Below are 20,004 nucleotides of genomic sequence, written 5' to 3'. Positions count from 1 at the left end.
TGCCTACAAGCAAGAACTGGTGGGACCATAAAATAGAGAAAGTAATAGAAAGGGGAAAAGCTAGTGTTCTGGGACTTTAGAATTCAGACAGACAGGCACCTGCCACATTATGTGACAGATTTAACAATTGTCGATAAGAAAGACAAAGTCTGGATAGTAGATGTGGCAGAACTTGGAGACAGCAAAATATAAGAGAAGAAAAGGGAGAAGGTAACAAAATACAAAGAAATAGAACAGCTGTGACAAATGAAAGCAAAGGTAGTATCAATAGTAATAGGCGTCTTGGGTGCAATCCCAAAACAACTGGAGCACTACTTGAACACCATTGGCCTTGATACCATCAGTCGATTGTCGACAGCTTACAACTTCTGAAGATACCTCTAACATCATCAAGCAACATCTGCCTGTCTCAGGTCCTTGAAGACTTGATAGCGGGATAAAATGCAAATCCAGTCTAAACAACTGGCTGACTGCAACAAACCATAATAAAAGAAGAAATACCAACAAATTATTTTTACTTCTGAAGTTTATGAACATTTATGTTTAAAGTGCGAATGTTTGCCAAGTTTTAAATAACTTGTTCATTTCTTAGTGAGAGCACTAGATATTATCTTTGTCCTAATTACCTTTACAAATAATAGTTATTTTTTTTCTTGTACTTTCATACTATAAATCTGAGATGTTCAGCTGAGTACTTATAGATGTTTTATCCACTCAGTGATGACGATCTTAAACTGCCCTTATAGCACTTCATATTCTTGACCAAAGGCTTGTTGTGATGATATTCAAGAGATTGCACAATAGCAACTTCCTGATTGGGCTTAATTACAGTTAATGGACTAAAGGAAGTCAGCCAAGCAAGGATTTGCCTTGCTGAAAATGCCCATTTTATGGAATGAGAAAAAGAAAAGAGAGAACTAATGAGTATCATGTTCCTATGTACTGACTACATTTGCTTGGGCGATTGCTAATTGTTGGTAATAGCTCAAATGTTGGAAAAGAAAATAAATTACTATATATTAATGTAACTGTAATTTTATTGAGATTATGGATTAGAAAATGACTCATTTGTAAATGAGTAATGAAGAACCAAAAAAGTGCTTGAAAATAAACTTACCTATGAACAGAATAGATTTGGATGCCATTTTGCAATTCAAAGAAGCCAAATTACTATTTATTGGCACACAGATCTATTTATGTATTTATTCTTTCTTACTATATTCTTTCCCCCTCCTTTATTTTATTTTTTAACCTATAAGATTACAATTCAGATTGACCACACAGGTCTTTATACATCATTTCCACAGTATGACAAACCTGCTTGAGTTCATTTTCAATCTGTCTGATCTTTTCCATGATCTCAGAAAGCTCTTGCAGCTTATCCTGAATAAGCTTGTTATTATGGTCATAAACAGGAAATACACTTTCTTCCAATTTTTCTGCCAAGCTTGAAACCTGTGGGGGAAAAAGAAACAGTTAAAATGAACCTGGCACACTTCTTTGCCTACTTTTGATTTTAAATAGTAATAAATATGTCCACTTGCAATAAATCATAATGTGAGTAACTGTTATAGAATTATAAAAAAATCTGGTGAAGTAATAGGCAGCGTATAGCAAGCAGGAACAACTGAGTTCTTCAAAAAACTGATAGATTGCTTGACTTGGAAGCTGTGGGCTGCAGTATAGTAAGGCAATCATGTATTTCCAATAAGTTCAGCATCAATATAGTAATCACTGGGAAGCCAGGTTGCCCAAGGAGAGGTGAACTTGCTCAGGTCAAAGATGAAGTGTCATTTTCTGATTCCTTTGTGATGTGTGCATCGCCCTAACAGTTTTTAGAATCAATATTGATATTGTAGTGAGCATATAATTGTCTTTGTAGCTATCCTGCTTTTACCACTAATATTGTGATGTATTTTTGCTGCTTATATCAGAATGTTTAGTCATATTTTCATAGGGAATAATATAGCAATAACAGGGTTGGAAGGATCCTTGGAGGTCTTCTAGTCCAACCCTCTGCTCAAGCTAGAGAACTTATATCATTTTGGACAAATAGTTGTTCAAACTGTTTGGAACTTCTGGAGGCAAGCCATTCCATTGATTAATTGTTCTCACTGGCAGGCAATTTCTCCTTAATTCTAGATTGGTTCTCTTTTTAATGATCTTCCACCTGTTATTCCTTGTCTTGCCCTCAGGTGCTTTGGAAAATAGGTTGACTCCCTCTCTGTGACAGCCCCTCAAGTACTGGAAGACTGCTATCATGTCACCCCTAAATCCTTTTCTTCATCAAACTAGACATACCTAGTTCCTTCAACTGTTCATCATACGGTTTAGCCTCCAGATCCCTTATCTTTGTTGCTCTTTCTGCACTATTTCTAGGGACTCAACATTTTTTTGTATTGTGACCAGAACTGAACACAGTACTCTAAATGTGGTCTCACTAATGCAGTATAAAGCAATGCTATCTTGATATTATCCCTCATTGGCTTTTTTGGCAGGTGCAGCAAACTGTTGGCCTATATTTAAATGATGGTCCAGTAGGATATCTAGATCCCTCTCACAGTTATTATTATTGAGCTAGGTACCACTTATTCTATACTTGTGCATTTGTTTTTCTTGCCTAAGTATAGGCAGTGGTGGGATTCAGCCAGTTCGCAACACTTCGGCAGTACTGGTAGCTAATTTTTTGTTGCCCAAGCCCATAATGGACTTCTGGAAGTGGCATCCACACAGAGAACCGGTTGTTCATGTATTTGAATCCCACCACTAAGTATAGCACCTTACTTTTTTCACCACTGAAATTCATTTTGTTGGATAGGTCCCAGTGTTCAATTCAGTCAAGATCCTTCTGAATCTTGAGTCCAAAGTGTTAGCTATTCTATCCAACTTAGTGTCATCAGCAAATTTGATGAGTTCCCCTTCTATCCTTGCATCTAGATCATTTATGAAAATGTTAAAGAGTACTGGGCATAAGACAGAACCTTGAGGTATCCCATAGCACGCTTCCATCCATGCAAATGTAGTTCCATTGAAGACTACATGCTGAGTGTGGTAAGACAGTCAACAGCAAATCCTTTTGCTAGTGGTCCTTTCTATCCCACATTGTTCTATCTTATTAAGAAGTAAACTGGTCTACTTTGTCAAATGTGTTACTGAAATTAACTGAAGTCTAATTAAACTGTCCACATTTTTTCCCTGATCCACTAATTTGGTTACTTTGTCAAAGAAGGAAATAAGATTTGTCTGGCATGCTCACAAATCTACCGCTTAATTATCTTTTTCAGGATATTCCAGGAAAAAATTGCTTTTTATTATTTACATATTTTTATTTTTAATTATTGAATTTTAAATATGTTTTACTATATTGCATACTGTATTATGTTCAGTGGAAAGGTGAGATACAAAATGCATATATAAAATTACTTACTTTTTTAATAGCATCAAACATTTTTAATTCAGTTTTTTCAACTGGAAACAACAGTTCCGACCTTGACAATATTTCCAGAATGTTCCAAGTTCAAAAGAGATGCTTCCAGTTTGGGAATACCAGAACAACTTCAGAATTGTTTTATTAGAGTGGAACAGTCAAAACAACTATTTTGAATACGAAAATGTTTATAAAGTATGACTTTTTTTTAAGATTTACCAGTCTAATCTACAGCCAAATATTTTCCTAATGATTTTCTCTCCATGTTCTAACCAGATTAGATCATGCTTCATTTTTTCAAGTTTAGCCATGTTGTTAAGGTACTGCCACCATTTTGATTAAAAGCAGAAAGATAATTAAGATAATGAAATATTACAAACAAAGATTGTGAAAGGAGTGGAAAGTACAGCATACATTCATGATGAATTTAGTTACCTTTTTTCAGAGTATTTGAAAAAATGAGGCTCTCACTTTTAGGGGTTAATTCAGGGTCTTCAAACTTGGCCCTTTTATGACTTGTGGGCTTCAACTCCCAGAATTCCTCAGCCAGGTATGCTGGTTGAGGAATTCTGAGAGTTGAAGTCCACAAGTCATAAAAGGGCCAAGTTTGAAGACCCCTGGGTTAGTTCTTTGGAATAATTTGGAAAATTAACTTTAATCATTATTTCCTGTTTCCCAAAACTCCTGAATGTTACCATCACCAGATTTATTCCTGTTTTACCTTCATCAGAAGACTTTCTCTGAAGTTGTTCATGAGTACATGGTCTTTCTTCCTATTCTCATTAATCTTATCAATTAGTTGCTGTGTTCTTTCCTGAAGATTTTCAATAGTTGAATCTAGGGCTATAAAATAATTTGAGGCTTTGCTGTCTGGCTTTCCTCTGCTTACATTTGCATTGGGAAGAAGTGTTTTAGGAGAATCTTTCCTATATTTTTCAGAAAAAATAAAAAAATGAAATGTCTTACTGTATAACATTAATAGTTTTTGTACCTAGAGATATTGTAGAACTTATTCTATCACAAGTAAAATTATCTTCATAACAAAGTGTTCAAATTACAATAATTATGGAGTTTCTTAAACCTATAAGCAACTCACATGCCACGTCTAGTCCAAGAAAATTTGGTTTGAGTACCATGTTACTTCATCATATTTAAAACAATGGAAAACAATGGATTGCAGAGAATAGTATTTCATACAATTCTCATGTTACTTCAGTTCTTTTTTATTAACAAAATGTCTATACTGTCCCAATACAATTGAATAAATTTTTAATGTCATAAACGATTTCTTTCCATTATCAATTTTGTTTATTTTCATCTATTTTTCCACAGCCCACGTCTGACTGTATGTTTCCTTTGAATTAAGTAGAGCTACATTTCATGGGGCGTAAACTTAGCTAATTCATGTGATTTTTATACTGTCCAGTGGATTTATGTAGTCATATCCCATTAAAAAGGGGAAACAGTTTAAGGACCTTTTTGTCCTTATGATACAAAAAGAAAAAAAATGACCAATTCTCTCAATCCATAATTTTAAAAAATATAATTTACAGTTCTAGAATGCTACTTTCATTTATTATAATAACTTATCTGTGTCTTGTCTGCTCTTTTATTCATATTCTTTCTAGCTTTATCCAAAAAACACAGAGTAATATTCAATGCTTAGCCTATTTTTATTCTTATAGCAAAGTAGGAGAAGACTGCAGCATATCTTCATTTTCTTAAATTGCCAAGAGGATTTGGAAAGACACCTGTCTATATTACAGAATGCTATTGCCCAAGTAGACAAACTTGCATAAAAATGGTTATTCCAACTGCATTCGTATATCATATTAATCTCTAATATAGCCTGTTTGTAACATAAATTGGTTATGTGAAACGGTAAACTGTAAATCAGAATACCATTTAGATTGTTATTCAAACAACACATTAATACATATGAACAAGATCAATATAATACAGCAAGCACATCATCTATGAAATGTCATTTTAGTTGCATTGGGCACAAACCTGCACCACTGATAATACTTTATGTAGTTGTAGCTACTATTACTGTTACATATTTCCTCATAGGTGCAAGATTGTAGATTTTGGTAAATGTTATGCTAAAAACCAACCTTTTGGGGGGAAAGTCTGTTCATTGATAGTATGGGTCATGATACCTATTTTGAATTCACATTTGACTGTTGAAGATTTTAAAGTTTCACAATACTTTTTAAAATCTTACTTACCTTAATGGATTATCGCTTAATTCATTACTTTCTGAATTAGTGAAGAATAGACTGTTTGATTTATCTTGTTCTTGCTCTGGCTCTTGGAACTGAAATTCTTGAGTAGACATAATAGCTTTTAAGGATGAGGAAGAGAGATATGGTCAGAAGGCAGTTAATCCACATTTTTGTTAATTGTGCTATTGTACCAGCTTTCTGCAAAAGCTAAAAATAATTGATAAAATTTTATATAATCCTTTTAAAGTAGTTTAATTATAACCTGATTTTAAATATGTTGAACCCAATTCAATAGTTTTTGAACACATGATAGAAAAGCTATTTCATATCAAAGGGTTTTCTATAATTGTGATATTTTCTTTCCATTACTCTCTGGGAAACCGCTTTGATATTCTGGCAGCAGTCATCTTCTATGACAAGATTTCCACATGTGCATTTGCCAAAACCCATTCACTCAGCCATAGACATAAAGGGCTGCTTTTAGAATTGCTCAAACTGATAAAATGGGCAGCTAAGATTATGAATTCTCAAACTGATTTCCAATGACAAATTTGTAGCAGTCAGTCTCTATCGTTTTTCCAAAGACATCCAAAGATCCTGTATACTCCAGTGTTGTAATAAGAAACAAAAGAGAGGTATGTGAATGGATGCCAATGTAAGAGAAAGTTATTGCTGAGACAGGCAAGTGGTAGTCCCCAGATTTTCTTCTACAGAACTTGAAAATAAAAATAAAGTATCCTAGTGAATAGCCAGTACTATGGAATTGATAGAGCTTAAAACTTAAAGACATGGGGAACATCTGTTTAAACACTTCCTCAGTCATCAAACTGGGCAACCACTAACTCAGACTAACATTAAGCAGTATAAAATATTGCTCTCCATTTTCTTAAAGACATGTCTTTTTTTAAAAAAAAATCAACTCTATTTTCTACTTAAATAGTACTAATAATGCAGGTAGTCCTCATTTAGTGACTGCCTTGTTTAGCAACCATTCACAATTATGGCAGTGATGAAAAAATAACTTTACAACCAATCCTTACATTTACAATCTTTACAGGCAAAAGAAAGCTGAAGTAAGATTATAAGCACAGAGATGGTTTCGCTTGGCAACTGCTTCACTTAATTACTGTATTGCCGGCTCCAATTGTAGTCACTAAATGAGAACTACCTGTAAACTCAGAAGAATATGTTACAAATTCATATTGTATAAACGTGTGTGTGTGTGTGTGTGTGTGTGTGTGTGTGTGTCTGTGCACGCATGCATGCACTTACTGAGACATTTATCAATTCCTAGCAATTGCCTGGGGACTAGTTGCTGCAGTTTTCTTGGCAAGATTTTTCACAAGTAGTTTGCCCTTACTCTTTCCTAGGGCTGGGAGAGGGTGACTGGCCCAAGGTCAGCCAGCTGATTTTATGTCTGAAGCAGGACTAGAACTCAAGGCCTCCTGTTTCTAGCCTGATGCCTTAAATCACTACACCAAACTGGCTCTAAGAAACAGCTTTACCATAAGGGTTAAAATTAAAATAAATAAAATAAAAATATAATATAAAATTCAGATAGACTCTGAAGAGGAGAGAGTTCCACAGAAGAACAGGACCTTGTTCAAACCTCTATCTCTCCTTCCCTGTGTGTGTGTGTGTGTGTGTGTGTGTGTGTGTGTGTAGATACACAAACACATCCATAGATTTGTGTGGGAGGAATGGTTTACCTTCTTTGACTTTCTGCCCTATTTTGAATAAGACCAAACAGATTCTGCCTTGAGGAGAAATTCCTCCCTTCCCCCTCTCCCCTCACAATAGTTGCAGATGGGGGAGGGGCCTGTGTGTTTAAAGAAATCAAACATCTGATGCATCCTTCAAGAAGGATGCCTCCATTAGCCTTCCTCAAGCTTCCTTTTTTGTCCATCAGCCTCTTTCAACCTCATATCCCCCAGACATCTTAGACTCCAACTCCTATGTTCCCCAGCCAGTAAACTGTGGGAAGATAGGTGTTTGAATCCAACACCTCTTGAGGAGAGCTCCTTGGAAAGGCTAGCATATGTTTTGAGAAACAGACTTAGGTATGCCTCAAGGAGGCAGGTTTATGAACCTCAGAGAAAGCTGATGGCCCTTTTCCAACTATGGTAATACATTTTAGTGAGAGGCATAAATTTTTGTAAGCTAAATTCACTTTATCAGGTCAAATGGAATTGTAAAAGTTTATGCCTTTTGTAAAAGTTTATGCCTTTTAATAAAATGTGATACAGTAGTTGGAAAAGGGATTACCAGACTCCTGATTACTTGCTACCAGCAAGATCCCAGGCTAGAAACCAGGAGACAGAATTCTAGTCCCACTTGAAGCATGAAACTAGGTGGTGACCTTGGGGCAGATTCAGTCCTGGAAAGAAGAAAACAATAACAAATCATTTCTGAAAAACCTTGTAAAAAATATCCTGCAGGGGACTAGCCCAAGCAGTTGTCTTTTTCTAAGGCACAGGAACAAATGCTGACTAGAGAACCCTTAGAAGAGAATATTGTAGCTCAGGATTGAACTGTTTGTTTGATGTTACCTAGTTTGGTAATGAAACTTCTGCAAGAAAACAACCAAGGTCAGGGAGCACCAAGGACCCCAGAGATACCCCCAGATGGCAGTAGAGAGAGACAGAAAACTAAGTCTGTGCTATCATCTGTTTAGATTTGTTTCTCCCATAAAGTTCAAACTATTCTTGCTGGTTAAGATTTCCTTAACAGTTAATTATATTTAAAGATTTAAATCCATTTTTCCCATATAAACCATCTCGACACTTTTACATTTCTTAAAGAATAGGTAAAAACATTAAAGAAAAGGAAAAGAGAGCAAGAGTAAAGAAACATAAAAATAAAATATTACTTAAAATACATATTCCTCCTAAGCTAATATATATTCATTCCCAAAATTTCTTATTCTTTTTAACCATGATTAAAAATATATTTAATCTTTAAATATTCCATTTAATGTGCCTAGTCATCTAATCCTTTAACTCTTATTCAAAACATTTTTTCTACATTATAATTTCCCGAAATTCAGACACATTTAATTATCTAAAACATTTCCTTCATCTAGGCCATTTCAGTAGTATTATATAACTTATATCAAGAAATAAAATAAAAAGGGGGAAAAAGCATACAGTATTATTTAAGGAATTCATCTCTCTTAGAATGACATATGTATTCAGAATATTTTCTATTTCTTTAACCATATTCAAACAAATGTTTCTTTTTTAAATATTCTCTCTGGTAGGTCCCATCATCTATTTTCTTAATTTTCACTTTAATCTTTTTCCTTTGAGCAGTATCTTTCTCGATCAATGTGTTTTGCTGAATCAAAAAGGTTTTCCATATATTCATGACTGTTGCTGTAGGTATAAGAAGTAAATCGAATAAAGTGTCTTTATGTGAGGCTTTTGCCTTTCCATGTTTCTTGAAAATATTTTTCTCTTTCTCCTTCTTTGCTTCTCTTATCACTTCCTTTCTCTCTGATGTTTTCAACATCTCTACATTCCATTTTATCCAATCTGTTTTTTTGTCCTCAGATTTATTTTGTAGTCTTAAGGGATGAGTTGTTTTTTCCATTTCTTGTAAACTTTTCCCCACTAGGATTAAACCACGTTTTCTTGCTTTGTTAAGTTCTGTTTTTGAGTCTCTATTTTCAATTTTATGTCCACTTATTTGTTTTGTCTGCTCCTTTTCTGTTGTTGTTTCCTGGAAGACTTTTTGTTGTAAAGTTAACTTAGAGATAGATTGATTTGTATTTTCAATGTTATTTTGGATTTCTTTGTGATTTGAACTCAGTGTTATTTGAATTAATTTCAGTATACTATATATCTCCTCCTGAGAGGTATTTATATTTTCTTGGTGTGTTCTGTCTACATGTCTCTGACCCATGATGGCCAAAAGTTGGAGTTTTCCTTCTTATCTGCAAATAGCTTTAGAGTCCCGGTTAAATAGATTTTTTTCCTAAAGTTTATAATTCTCTCTTTGTCTGCAGCCCAGATTGTTGTCTTTTTTTTGTCACAGCTGTTTTTTATTATTAAAGCTTTGAAGGTCACAAACACAGATTAGCTTTTCCCAGGTTTTGGCAAGTTCTCTATGGAAATCATAGCTGTCATAATCTTCATTCATCACTAGGTGTCAGCATCTATTTAGTTTTCTATTTGAACAATGGTCTTTAAAATGAGAGTCTTAACCATTTAACAATCTTAAACTTGTCCAAAGTTAATTTTTAGCTTTCAAGTTTACAAATTTATTTCACTACCATATATTTTGATCCTCCATAGAAATTTTAATTCGCCACTTCCATTATATATAAGGATGGGGTGGAAGTCCCCCTCCTTCACTTTTTGCTTCTTGGGGATCTTTTCCAGGAAATGTAGTGTAGAATAGAAAAGGGAAAATCAGATTCATCACACAGTTTCAAGCACGCTGTTTACTGTAGTGCTGGTTAGTTCTTTTGGACTCCAGTTGCAAGTAGCTTGGGCTGATTGATGAAATACAGCCTTTCTCCTGTCAGATTAGAAGGCTTTCCCCAAAACGAACAGAACAACTGCCATCATTCCAGAGTTGCTGGGGCACCCTTCTTTCTTCGCTGCTTCTCCGGGGTGGCAGGACGAAAGTTGGCTGTGGGGGTGCAGCAGTCCGCAAGCCCGCAACCAGTCACTACTGCACAGGACCGGAAGTCCCTATCCCACATTCCTTATTCTCAGTACAAGTTAGGAAATAAGCTATAAATCCAATCTTTATCCATATAGGAAAAATAATTTCCTGTGATCTCTAATTATAATTTTAAACCTGTAATATCCTTTTAGAGATACTGGAAGGGAGCTCTTCATTTGTAGCATTTGTAGCATTAGTACTGTCTTGTGAGTTCAAGCCTGATTGTATTGCAGCCAGCATCTTTTAGTAAAAGAACCTATCACTTCGCCTAAATGTAGTCCAGGGTCTTTCTTTCCTAAGGGATCAGACTGGGGCAGCTCTGACATTCTTACAGTTTTCAGTTGTGGAGAAATGAACAGAGACAATGTTTTGAATTGAAGTAAGAAAGGGAAAAGGAAGGAATCACCTTGTCTTTGCTGCTTGGTCAGAGTTTTGGTTCTTGAAAGTCAGTGTAAGATGAATCTCCAACAGTCAGAAGGCAGGGAAGATAGAGGGTCCCTATCAATACTGTTTTGCTTATGCTTTTTGAATTCTTAAAATCATGGAGCTGAGAAAAGATCAAACGGTGCTTTCTTTGCCTAATTCTGGGTGCAGCTGTTCAGATGTGGTTGGGTAGACCCAGTAAGATTGTGTTTCTAGCCTAAGAAGGCAATGTACTGGAGGGCCCTGAGTCATCTGCCACATTGTAGGACCCAGCAACCTCCTAGCAGTTGTACTCCAAGTCCAACACAGTGAGGGATTGGGACAGGCAGCTGCCTGCATGAAGGGTACACTAACTGGACTCAAGTCTAATTTCAGAGGTGAGAAAAGATGCTGGCTTCAGAAGTGTCAGAGGTTTCTCTCTGAGATAAGCAAAATGCTGGCAAGTGAGAATAGCTCATGTCTGGGCATTTCTTCTGAATGATTTCAGCTATGGGTGGGGATTTTAAAAAAGATAAGAGGAGAGCATGGGCTGACAAAACAAGAGAGGTAGCTTTTCCTTTTTATCCATGCATTTGACTAGAAATGCAAAAAATATTAATAAACCAGGTAATTCTATTTTGGAAAAAACAATTAGAAAGCAGAAAAAGGGGGGGAGAGATTGGGTTAGGTCAAGGCTTTTCAACCAATGGTATGGGTACCCCCTGTGGTACATTAGCACCTGGCAGGTGGTACGCGACCATCCTAGAAAAGTGGTAGCGGGGGAGGGGAATGAGCTGAACTGGTGGCAGCACCGCACAAGCCTGAGTGAGAGATGGCTGGAGCTGCAGGGCTGTCAGAGCTCAACGGAAATGCCAGGATCAGTGCCAGGCTCCAACTGGAGCTCGGTGCTGATCCTGGCACTTTTGCTGAGCCCAGAAGAAGCGCCGATCAGCTGGAATGTTGCAGCATCTCCAGGGTCTTGTGATTTACATTCAGATGCTTGGCAATTGATTCATATTTATGACGGCCACAGTGTCCCAGAGTCATGTGAAGTGACCAAAACAGTGGTTCTCAACCTTTTTAATGCCGCAACCCCCCAACTGGTCGTAAGTCAAGGACTACTCAACCGGTCGTAAGTCGAGGACTACTCAACTGGTGCAGCACCGTTTGCAGAATGGGACTTTTGGCGGGCTCAGCAGGGCAGAGACAGCCTGGACAATTCCTATTGGCTTTTGAAAGCTAATAGAATTAGACTCTATTCAAGAGAGTCTATTCTATTGGCTTTCAAAAGCCAATAGAATAAAAGGGAGTAGCACAGCTAAGGAAAAGGGGGAAAAAATGGCAGACTGCGTTGTTTGGCGACCCCCGTGAAATGGTCGTTCGACCCCAAATGGGGTCCCGACCCACAGGTTGAGAACCACTGGACCAAAACCTGCTGCAACCACCCAGCAGATGGGGGGAATAAAAACTAAATACCTTCCACCCCACCCCGCTGCCAATCTTCAACAGAAATGCTCACAACAATAAAAACCTTGAACAGGAGGAAGAGCGCCGCCGGGCAGGCAGGCAGGTGTCTTGCTTCACTGTGCTTGGGGGACACTTTTTTCAGTGCCATTGTAACTTCGAACAGTCACTAAGCGAACTGTTGTAAGTCGAGGACTACCTGTACTTCATCACTTTTTTTTCCTTTTTTTGGTCATCAAGTTTTTGACACCTTGCTGGGTGACTAGTGGCACTCGGATATTGCCATATCCTAAAAGTGGTACAATGGGTGAAAAGGTTGAAAAGCTCTGGGTTAGGGGACTGGGATGGATTAATGGCCTTTGTTCCTAACCTGAATAAGGAGAGTTATCACAAGATTTGATGATCTTAAAGATTTATCAAACTCTTTTTTATTAGGAAAAGTTTCAAGGAATAGCTGATAAGTCTTGACAAACTTATGCCTATTGCTTTGACTAATAAAAGGAATGACTCAGGATGATTTCTTGTCTCTGACAATATTATCTTATGCAGATAGTCTCTTTTTACTCTACCATTGTTCCTCCACAACTCAGCAAACAGCAAAGGGCAAGACAATCTTAGCCTTGGAGGCTTTTAAATATCATTTTCCTCTATTATTACTAGACTGGGGGCGGGGTTCCTAGAAGGACTATAGTTCCTTGCTTTTCCTCAAGGTAGGGGCAAGATCCTTGGCTAGACATTCCTGGAAGGTTTCTTCTAGTGCGTAAAGACACCAATTTTGATTGGAAACATGAATTGTGCATTGCAGTTAGCATTTTTAACTGTTTTGCTTGCTTGTAATATTAATATATTTGCACAATAAATAAATAATATGTGCCTTCCCAATACAGTCTTTTGCCAGTTTCACAAAAAAACACAAAACAAAAAAAATTTCAAATTGATTTCTAGTCTCTTCTCTTAATCACTATACCCAACTGGTTTTTGCACAAACATTTTCCAAATTGAAAGTGCAATTAGATGGAGGAGCAAATTGTGTAACAGGATGAATGCTAGGTCCCAAGAAGACAGCAGAAACTACCAAGTTTCCAAGAAGATAAGGAATGTTATCCCAAAGTACAAGGCATATGAAGATCCAGGAGCTTCTTGGAGAGGAAGTTTGGGGAAATCCTCAGAATGGTATGGGAAAAAAAATGCTGACATCAGTCGAGCGAGCTAATTGCTATGATTTCTCATCTAATACTTGGGTTGTTTTCGAGAGCTAAACTAGATCCTCCGAATGGGGAACTCTTCAGTGACAACACAAAGTAGGTGGAGCCTTTCCTCCGGGTTTCCCCGGCATGTCTTCTGCCAGATTTTCAGATGGAGGAAGACGAGCTAAGCCTACCGCCTCTTAATCTCCCGCGCTGCTTTGGGAGAGCCACACAAGTCACAGCGACAGACTTGCCAGACTTCTATCGGGTGGCAGCGCTTTGCCGCTTTCTAACTGCTGCAGCTGCAAAATCTGAAGAAGAACGCTCAAGCGCCTTCGAGGTGGGGAAATCCCGCCACTCCGGTGAGATTTGGGAAGGGGAGGGGGGAGAGACATTTCATAACCGTGCAGCCTGCGAATACTAATCTGGCGCTATATGGGTATCAAGTAAGAATTATAGTTGGGTGTTCTGATTTTTCCGGGCCTGCCTTCAAGTTATGCACAACTATTACTGGGAGGAGCGGCTTTGCATCTGCTCACGGGAGGGAACAGGCCCCCAAGGGCAGTGGAACTCGTTGGCTGCTCTGGCTTGGTGAATGTTTTCGAAGAGCTTCTTGGATCTCTTTGAGCGAAGCTTTTTCTGCCCGTGTATTGACAGACATAAACCAAAGCTGATCACTGAGGATTATTCACTTAGAAGGGTCAGATCTGGAACACCAGTTGTGTTGGCGTGTTTAAACCATAACTGCATAAGGACTAAAAACAACCAGAGAAAAGGGCAGCTGTTTTAAGGTTTGTAAATCTTAATATGCTTGGAGGCTTAGGAGAAAAGGAATGGGATTCCACAAAGCCCTTGATCTTTGCTCAGCAACCTTACTAATATTAACTGAGACAGCCAGGATAGTATTTTTTGGCAAATGAAAATCTGGGTGTTTTCAATAAAAAGGAACCTTGTGAGGAGACGGGAGCATTTTTAAAAGCCATAAAATACTGCTGAAAAGACATGAAAAATAGCACTGAATCATGCAGAACAATGTAATATTTGTAAAAAAAAGAGAGCTTCACTAACGGGCTGCAGATATAAAGCTTTTTAACATTAGGTCACTCACCAAATACTTCCTTGATCTATAGAATCAAACCCACCATCTTGCCCTCACGTTAATGGGAAATAAACATTCTTGTTTGACAGTGGCAACAACCTGCAAAATATAATTATTTTGGAAATAGACTTTAATTCTTGGCAAAGCCTACAAAATTCAACTCTACCAGAAGTGCCAGTCTCAATCACTGGCAATAAGACAATTCTGTTTCCATATCACAAAAGTTTGTTAGCAGACATCAAGCATTTTCCTCACTATTAAATTATTTTAGAGAATTCATAACTGTTGGGGATTAAGGAAAAGGGCTTCCAAGTCAGGATACTTCCAGATGGATCAAAGCAATAACTCTTTAGGGAATTAAGATCTAATGTGTACAAACAATTAGTCAGGCTCAGTTAGACTGAATAGAGTATAAAATAGTTACTTGTTCATTAACAGTTGTCTGTTATATAAATAACAAATTCAAATGGCAGGATAAATGTATTGAAGTGAACACAAGTCCATGGAAGGATATATATACTTGCTGTTTTTTAAAGTGCAATAGGGCTTGGCAATTAATTATACCAGAGTGAAAGGATTTGGATATCATTTTTGCAGGTGCCTAAGGACCATAAATAATTGATAGCATTAAGCATAAGGAAAAAATATTATGTATAGTTGTAAATTGCCTGGGAAAGATAATAAATAAACAAAAGTAACAAAATTTCCTGAAATGGGAGCTTCAGTTAGATTTCTGATAACTTGTGTGCTGATCTTTAAACTCCCTTAATTCATCATCAAAACAGCTATTCTGCTTGTGGATTATATGAGCTAAAGTACTTCATTTCTGGAGGCCATCAGGGCTGAGCAGATTGCTGTAGGAAACCATATTATTCCCCCTCCCACCCTTAAATTGAATTTCTTAGTAACCCCTCTGCACCAACGTACAATGTAATACTTTCATTGTTTTGATGTAAGATACCTCATTTTTCAAGTCCTCTAGTTGCCTACTTTCTCCCTCTGCTTCCCATGGCAAATAATCTATATAGCACATTCAGGAGAGGATGTTGGGAGGAGGCTTTGGTGAAACAGATATTCCCCACCTTAGCTTCCAGCTTAGGGGGCATTTCACTGGAGATGGAGGACAGATAATAAATATGACAGTAGATAACTTGGGATAATCTCTTAAAGACTCATTGTCATGCTCTTGTAGGAGGAGAGTTGTGCTATTCTATGGTAGTCAAAAATCAGGCATTTGGTAGCAAAAATTTAAATAAATTTTATTTAAAAGTATTAGTTTTTGTGAGCCAACATTATCAACAATTGCATTACTTATATGGAGAACACTAGATTAGAAAATTCAGACTACAAGAGTACATAGAATACTTTAAAAACTTGTAATGGCTGCCTTGAATGATTGTTAACCAAATCAGTTCAATCCAGTTTTCAAGTTTGCCAAACACAGCAAACCATAAATTATCCCAAATGATTACAGAACACCCAGGCAACCATGTCACTTGCAAAGGCACTGACAGAACTGATGCTGAAGACTAACCAGATTAATACAATAGATTAAATTTGCATTTTCCTTTTGGTACGCACACGATAAATATCTGGTAGGTACTCTATCACTTAGTTTTTCTGCCACCTAGATGAAATTGCTCTATTAAAGAGTGCAGAAATGTCCACCAAATATTAGAATATTCCCTAGAATTAGTGGGCTTGAGCCTGATTGTGTTAATTCTTTATTCTTACAGATTGTCACATGAAGAAAAGCAGCAGGCTGTAACTACTATAGTATTTGTTTTGTAACTTAAGACTTATAGGTCCTGCTTGAATGTAAAGACATTCATAAAAATATAGATGATGCCAGATACTTTGCTAAATTGGGATGGCATATAGAGTGTTTGAGGTAGAGGATGTAGCATGAAGCAACGAATTTGCCTTCTTGTAGCAAGATTCTGCACTTTTGTCCAATCATATTCGAATACTGCATTCAGTTCTGGTCACCATAATACAAAAATGATATTGAGATCCTAGAAAGTGCAAAGAAGAGCAACAAAGATTATAAGGGATCTGGAGGCTAAACCATATGATGAAAAATTGAGAGAACTAGGTATGTCTAGTCTAACAAAGAGAAGGACTAGGGGTGAGACAAACTTTTAATGGAAATATCTTGAACTCATAGTTAGAAATCCAAATGAGTTCATCAGCCCTAATTCCCTAATGTAGGGAAATTATTTGACAAATTCATGGATTATGCCAAGTTACTAATAACCAAGCATGATCCATACTAACCAAAATATATTCCTTCTTATGTTTCAGATCCTCAAAGGCTGTGCAGTCTCCTTTCACAAGCAACCAGACTTAACATTGCCAGAATATGGACCTTGCCTCACAGATACAGCTAACAAACATCAGCATCTCAAACCATACAGAGACCATGGCCCTTCTATCTCAGTACTCCTCTTCCTCTGATGAGCAGTCCCTTTACAGGGACTATCAGCCTCCACCTCTTGATTTCATCCCTGTGCCCAAGGCTGTGCTTTATATGCTCATGGCTGCCATGGTGATAGTGAGTGTGGCCTATGCTATTGTTGGTCATTTAATCAAGGACCTGGCTCATGACCTAGCAGGTAAGGGCAGTGCTGCTGAAGCAACCTCTTTAAGATGTACAGCTTTTAAATGCAAATTCTATGGCAAAAAAGCTAAGCTCATCATAACTATATAAACCAGGGGTGTCAAACTCAATTTCATTGAGGGCCGCATCAGCATTGCAGTTGCCCTCAGGGGACCAGGTGGGTGTGGCCAGGGTGGGTGCAGCCTATTGGGTGGGGGTGGAGTAGGTGTGGCCTACTGGTTGGGTACATCGTTCACGTCAAGGGTGTCTGTGGGGGCCTGGGCAGGACTGGGACAGATCTGAGGGTCTCTGGCAGAAGGGGTGGGACCAGGGCAAGTGCCAAGGCATGGTCCACTGGAGGAGACTCACTATTCCTCTCAGACCATGCGGAGGGGGGGGGGCTTATGGAGCTAAGACTGAATGTGTTTCAGCATAGATGGCTACCACAAAATTGTACATTGGCTCCCGGCTGGCATGGGCCAGGGCCAAGGCAGAGGGGGCCGTTCCCTCACTGTTTCCAGGATGGCTTCGTGGGCCAAATGAAACCACTTTTCAGGCCTTGTGTTTGACATGTTTGATATAAACTATAGGTAGTCCTTGACCTACAACTACAATTGGGACCAGAATTTACTAAACAATGCATTGTAAATCATGACATCAGGTAACTACATCAATTAGTAATGGTGATCCCAGCACTTCCCATTGCTGTTGTTAACCATGTTCCACAGTTGACAGCCAAGGACCTCTTCCAATCCAAGCCATTTGGGGCTTGGTCCACCCAACCCTAGATTCTTCCAAGAGACGGATTCCTTTTCAATTCCTCCCAACAGCCCTTTTGGCCACCCTGTAGTCTGCCCTGTGGGGTGGCAAGCAGTCCCAGAACTACATGGTTCTGGGACTTCTTGCCATGCTACAACTCAGGGGCTTCTTGGCATGCCATGGCTCTAGGACTGCAACTGCTAAGCTGCAGGCCTGAAGCTCAGCTGCCTCAGCTTGACCCAGCAGCAAGACCCAAAGGGCTTCTTGTGTGCTACAGCTTTGGGGTTGCAAAAAGCTCCTGAGCCACATCACTATGCAAAACTGCAGCTACTCCAGCCCAGTTTGACTGCAGATCCCCTCATCAGCCTACCCTCCAGATCCACCTTGTGCTCTACAGCCCATCTGACTTTTGCTGTCTTCTTGCTCCACATAAGGCCATGTTTCCCAGGTGTTGTGAGGAGACTGCTGTGCATGATCTGGGAAAAAAAGCCTTATATAGCCAATAACTGCCTCACAAAGTCCAGGCAGAGCATGTTTGATCATCAGTGGGAATAAGAAGATGGCAAAGGTCAGTTAGGGTGGGAGGGCCACAGAATGTAGGGAACCAAAAGGGCCCAGATGGGATGGGGATCAAGAGGCAGATGAAGGAACTGAAGCTCCCCTGTGGTATTTCATAAGTGCTGGTAGGCTGTGAAGCACCCAAATTTTGATCATATGACTGCAGAGGCACTGCAACATTGTAACTTTGGGGACTGGTAATAAGTCCCTTTGTCTAGCACCACCATAATTTCCAACAGTTGCTGAACAAATGGACGTAAGTTGAGGATTACCTGTCTTATTTTTGAGTGGTATACTGATTGCTCATTGTGGGAAAAGGCAAGATACTATGTCAGGCACAGAAGACAATCACAGAATAATAATAAATCTTAATTAATTTTCCACTGGTTTTCTTTCAGTTATTATTACCTATGTTATTTCAGGAATATATTTATAGGCCTAAAGAGACACAAACTCTTAGAACTGAAATAGTGAGAATAAATTCTTTGTTCCATAACCCAGTGATGGTGAACCTTTTAGAGACCGAGTGCCCAAACTGCAACCCAAAACCCACTTATGCATCGTCGGGTGCCGGGTGGGTGTGGCCCATTGGGTGGGCGTGGCTGCAGTGGTAACAGCAGATTGGGTGGGACTAAAAAGTTCAATCAATCAATTCCAACTTTGCAAGATCTTTTTTTTCCCGCAAGAAGTTGAAATTGACTGATTGATTGAACCTTTTTTTTTTGCACACGGCGGCAGAGGCCTAAAGCGAAAAGGTTTTATAAAATCCAGCTGAAGGCCTAGGACTAGGCTGACAGAGCGCGTGCCCACAGAGAGGGCTCTTAGTGCCGCCTCTGGCACCCGTGCCACAGGTTCGCCACCACTGCCATAACCTGTTCTCTGTCCTTGTACCATCTCAATATACAAAACCCAAGACTAACAATCTTTTTCTCAGTATGGTCAACTGGTGCTTAATATCTGAACTGGAGAATGCTTCAGATATTCTATAAGATTTTCTTAAGACTTGTTCTCCAAGAATTCTGTGGATTGCTGTGCTTTAGTATATGCCTAATATATGCCTTTCATTACATCAAGAAAACAGGGACTAGATCTGTACTCAGAAATACTGCAAAACTAAATGGATGCTCACACCACCTAATCAGCTATGCTGTATTAGTGATCGTAAATACTGTATGTGGTGTAATTCTAGAATCATGTTTGTTCTATGCTGTTCTTTAATGTATGTCACTTTTGAACATGATTATAAATTTGTCTATCCTGTTTTTGCATTAATTTGCACTTTTAAACACAAAGAAATATATTTTAATATGTTTTTATGGCAAATATATATTTAATATGCACTTTAGTAGTATTTAAAGCCATACATTGCATTGCAAAACTTGAAGTCTAAAACAAGGGAATACATTTTCAAGTGTGGACCAAAGGGTGTCCCCAGCATACCCATCACTTCATACTACTGATGCATAAGAATTGTGGTCTTCTCCTCTTGCAGAAGTTGAGGTGCATGAGATATATGTGAGTTCATGTCATTTCTTAAGAGATGGCTTCAAACCCCGTACTCAGCTATGAGGCCCAGAAAATAAAAAAAACACTGCTCCCTTTGATCTACT

General features: G+C 38.3%; 1 protein-coding gene across 1 annotated transcript; it reads right to left on the bottom strand.

The window, feature by feature from the left end:
* Positions 1-205: 205 nt before the first annotated feature.
* Positions 206-7,432, bottom strand: SYCE2 (synaptonemal complex central element protein 2). Its single transcript, XM_039349552.1, has 4 exons — positions 7,365-7,432; positions 5,659-5,773; positions 4,149-4,353; positions 206-1,455 (listed from the first exon to the last, which is right to left on the bottom strand). The coding sequence occupies exons 2-4, from the start codon at positions 5,766-5,768 to the stop codon at positions 1,261-1,263; spliced, it is 510 nt and encodes a 169-aa protein (XP_039205486.1). The 5' UTR covers positions 5,769-5,773; positions 7,365-7,432; the 3' UTR covers positions 206-1,260.
* Positions 7,433-20,004: the final 12,572 nt, after the last annotated feature.

Source organism: Crotalus tigris, unplaced genomic scaffold, assembly GCF_016545835.1.
Source record: "Crotalus tigris isolate CLP2741 ecotype Arizona unplaced genomic scaffold, ASM1654583v1 scf7180000018298.210817, whole genome shotgun sequence".
In the NCBI taxonomy this organism is placed as follows: Eukaryota; Metazoa; Chordata; class Lepidosauria; order Squamata; family Viperidae; genus Crotalus; species Crotalus tigris.
Note: the sequence above shows the minus strand (reverse complement) of the source record. Positions and strands in the feature narration are given on the sequence as shown.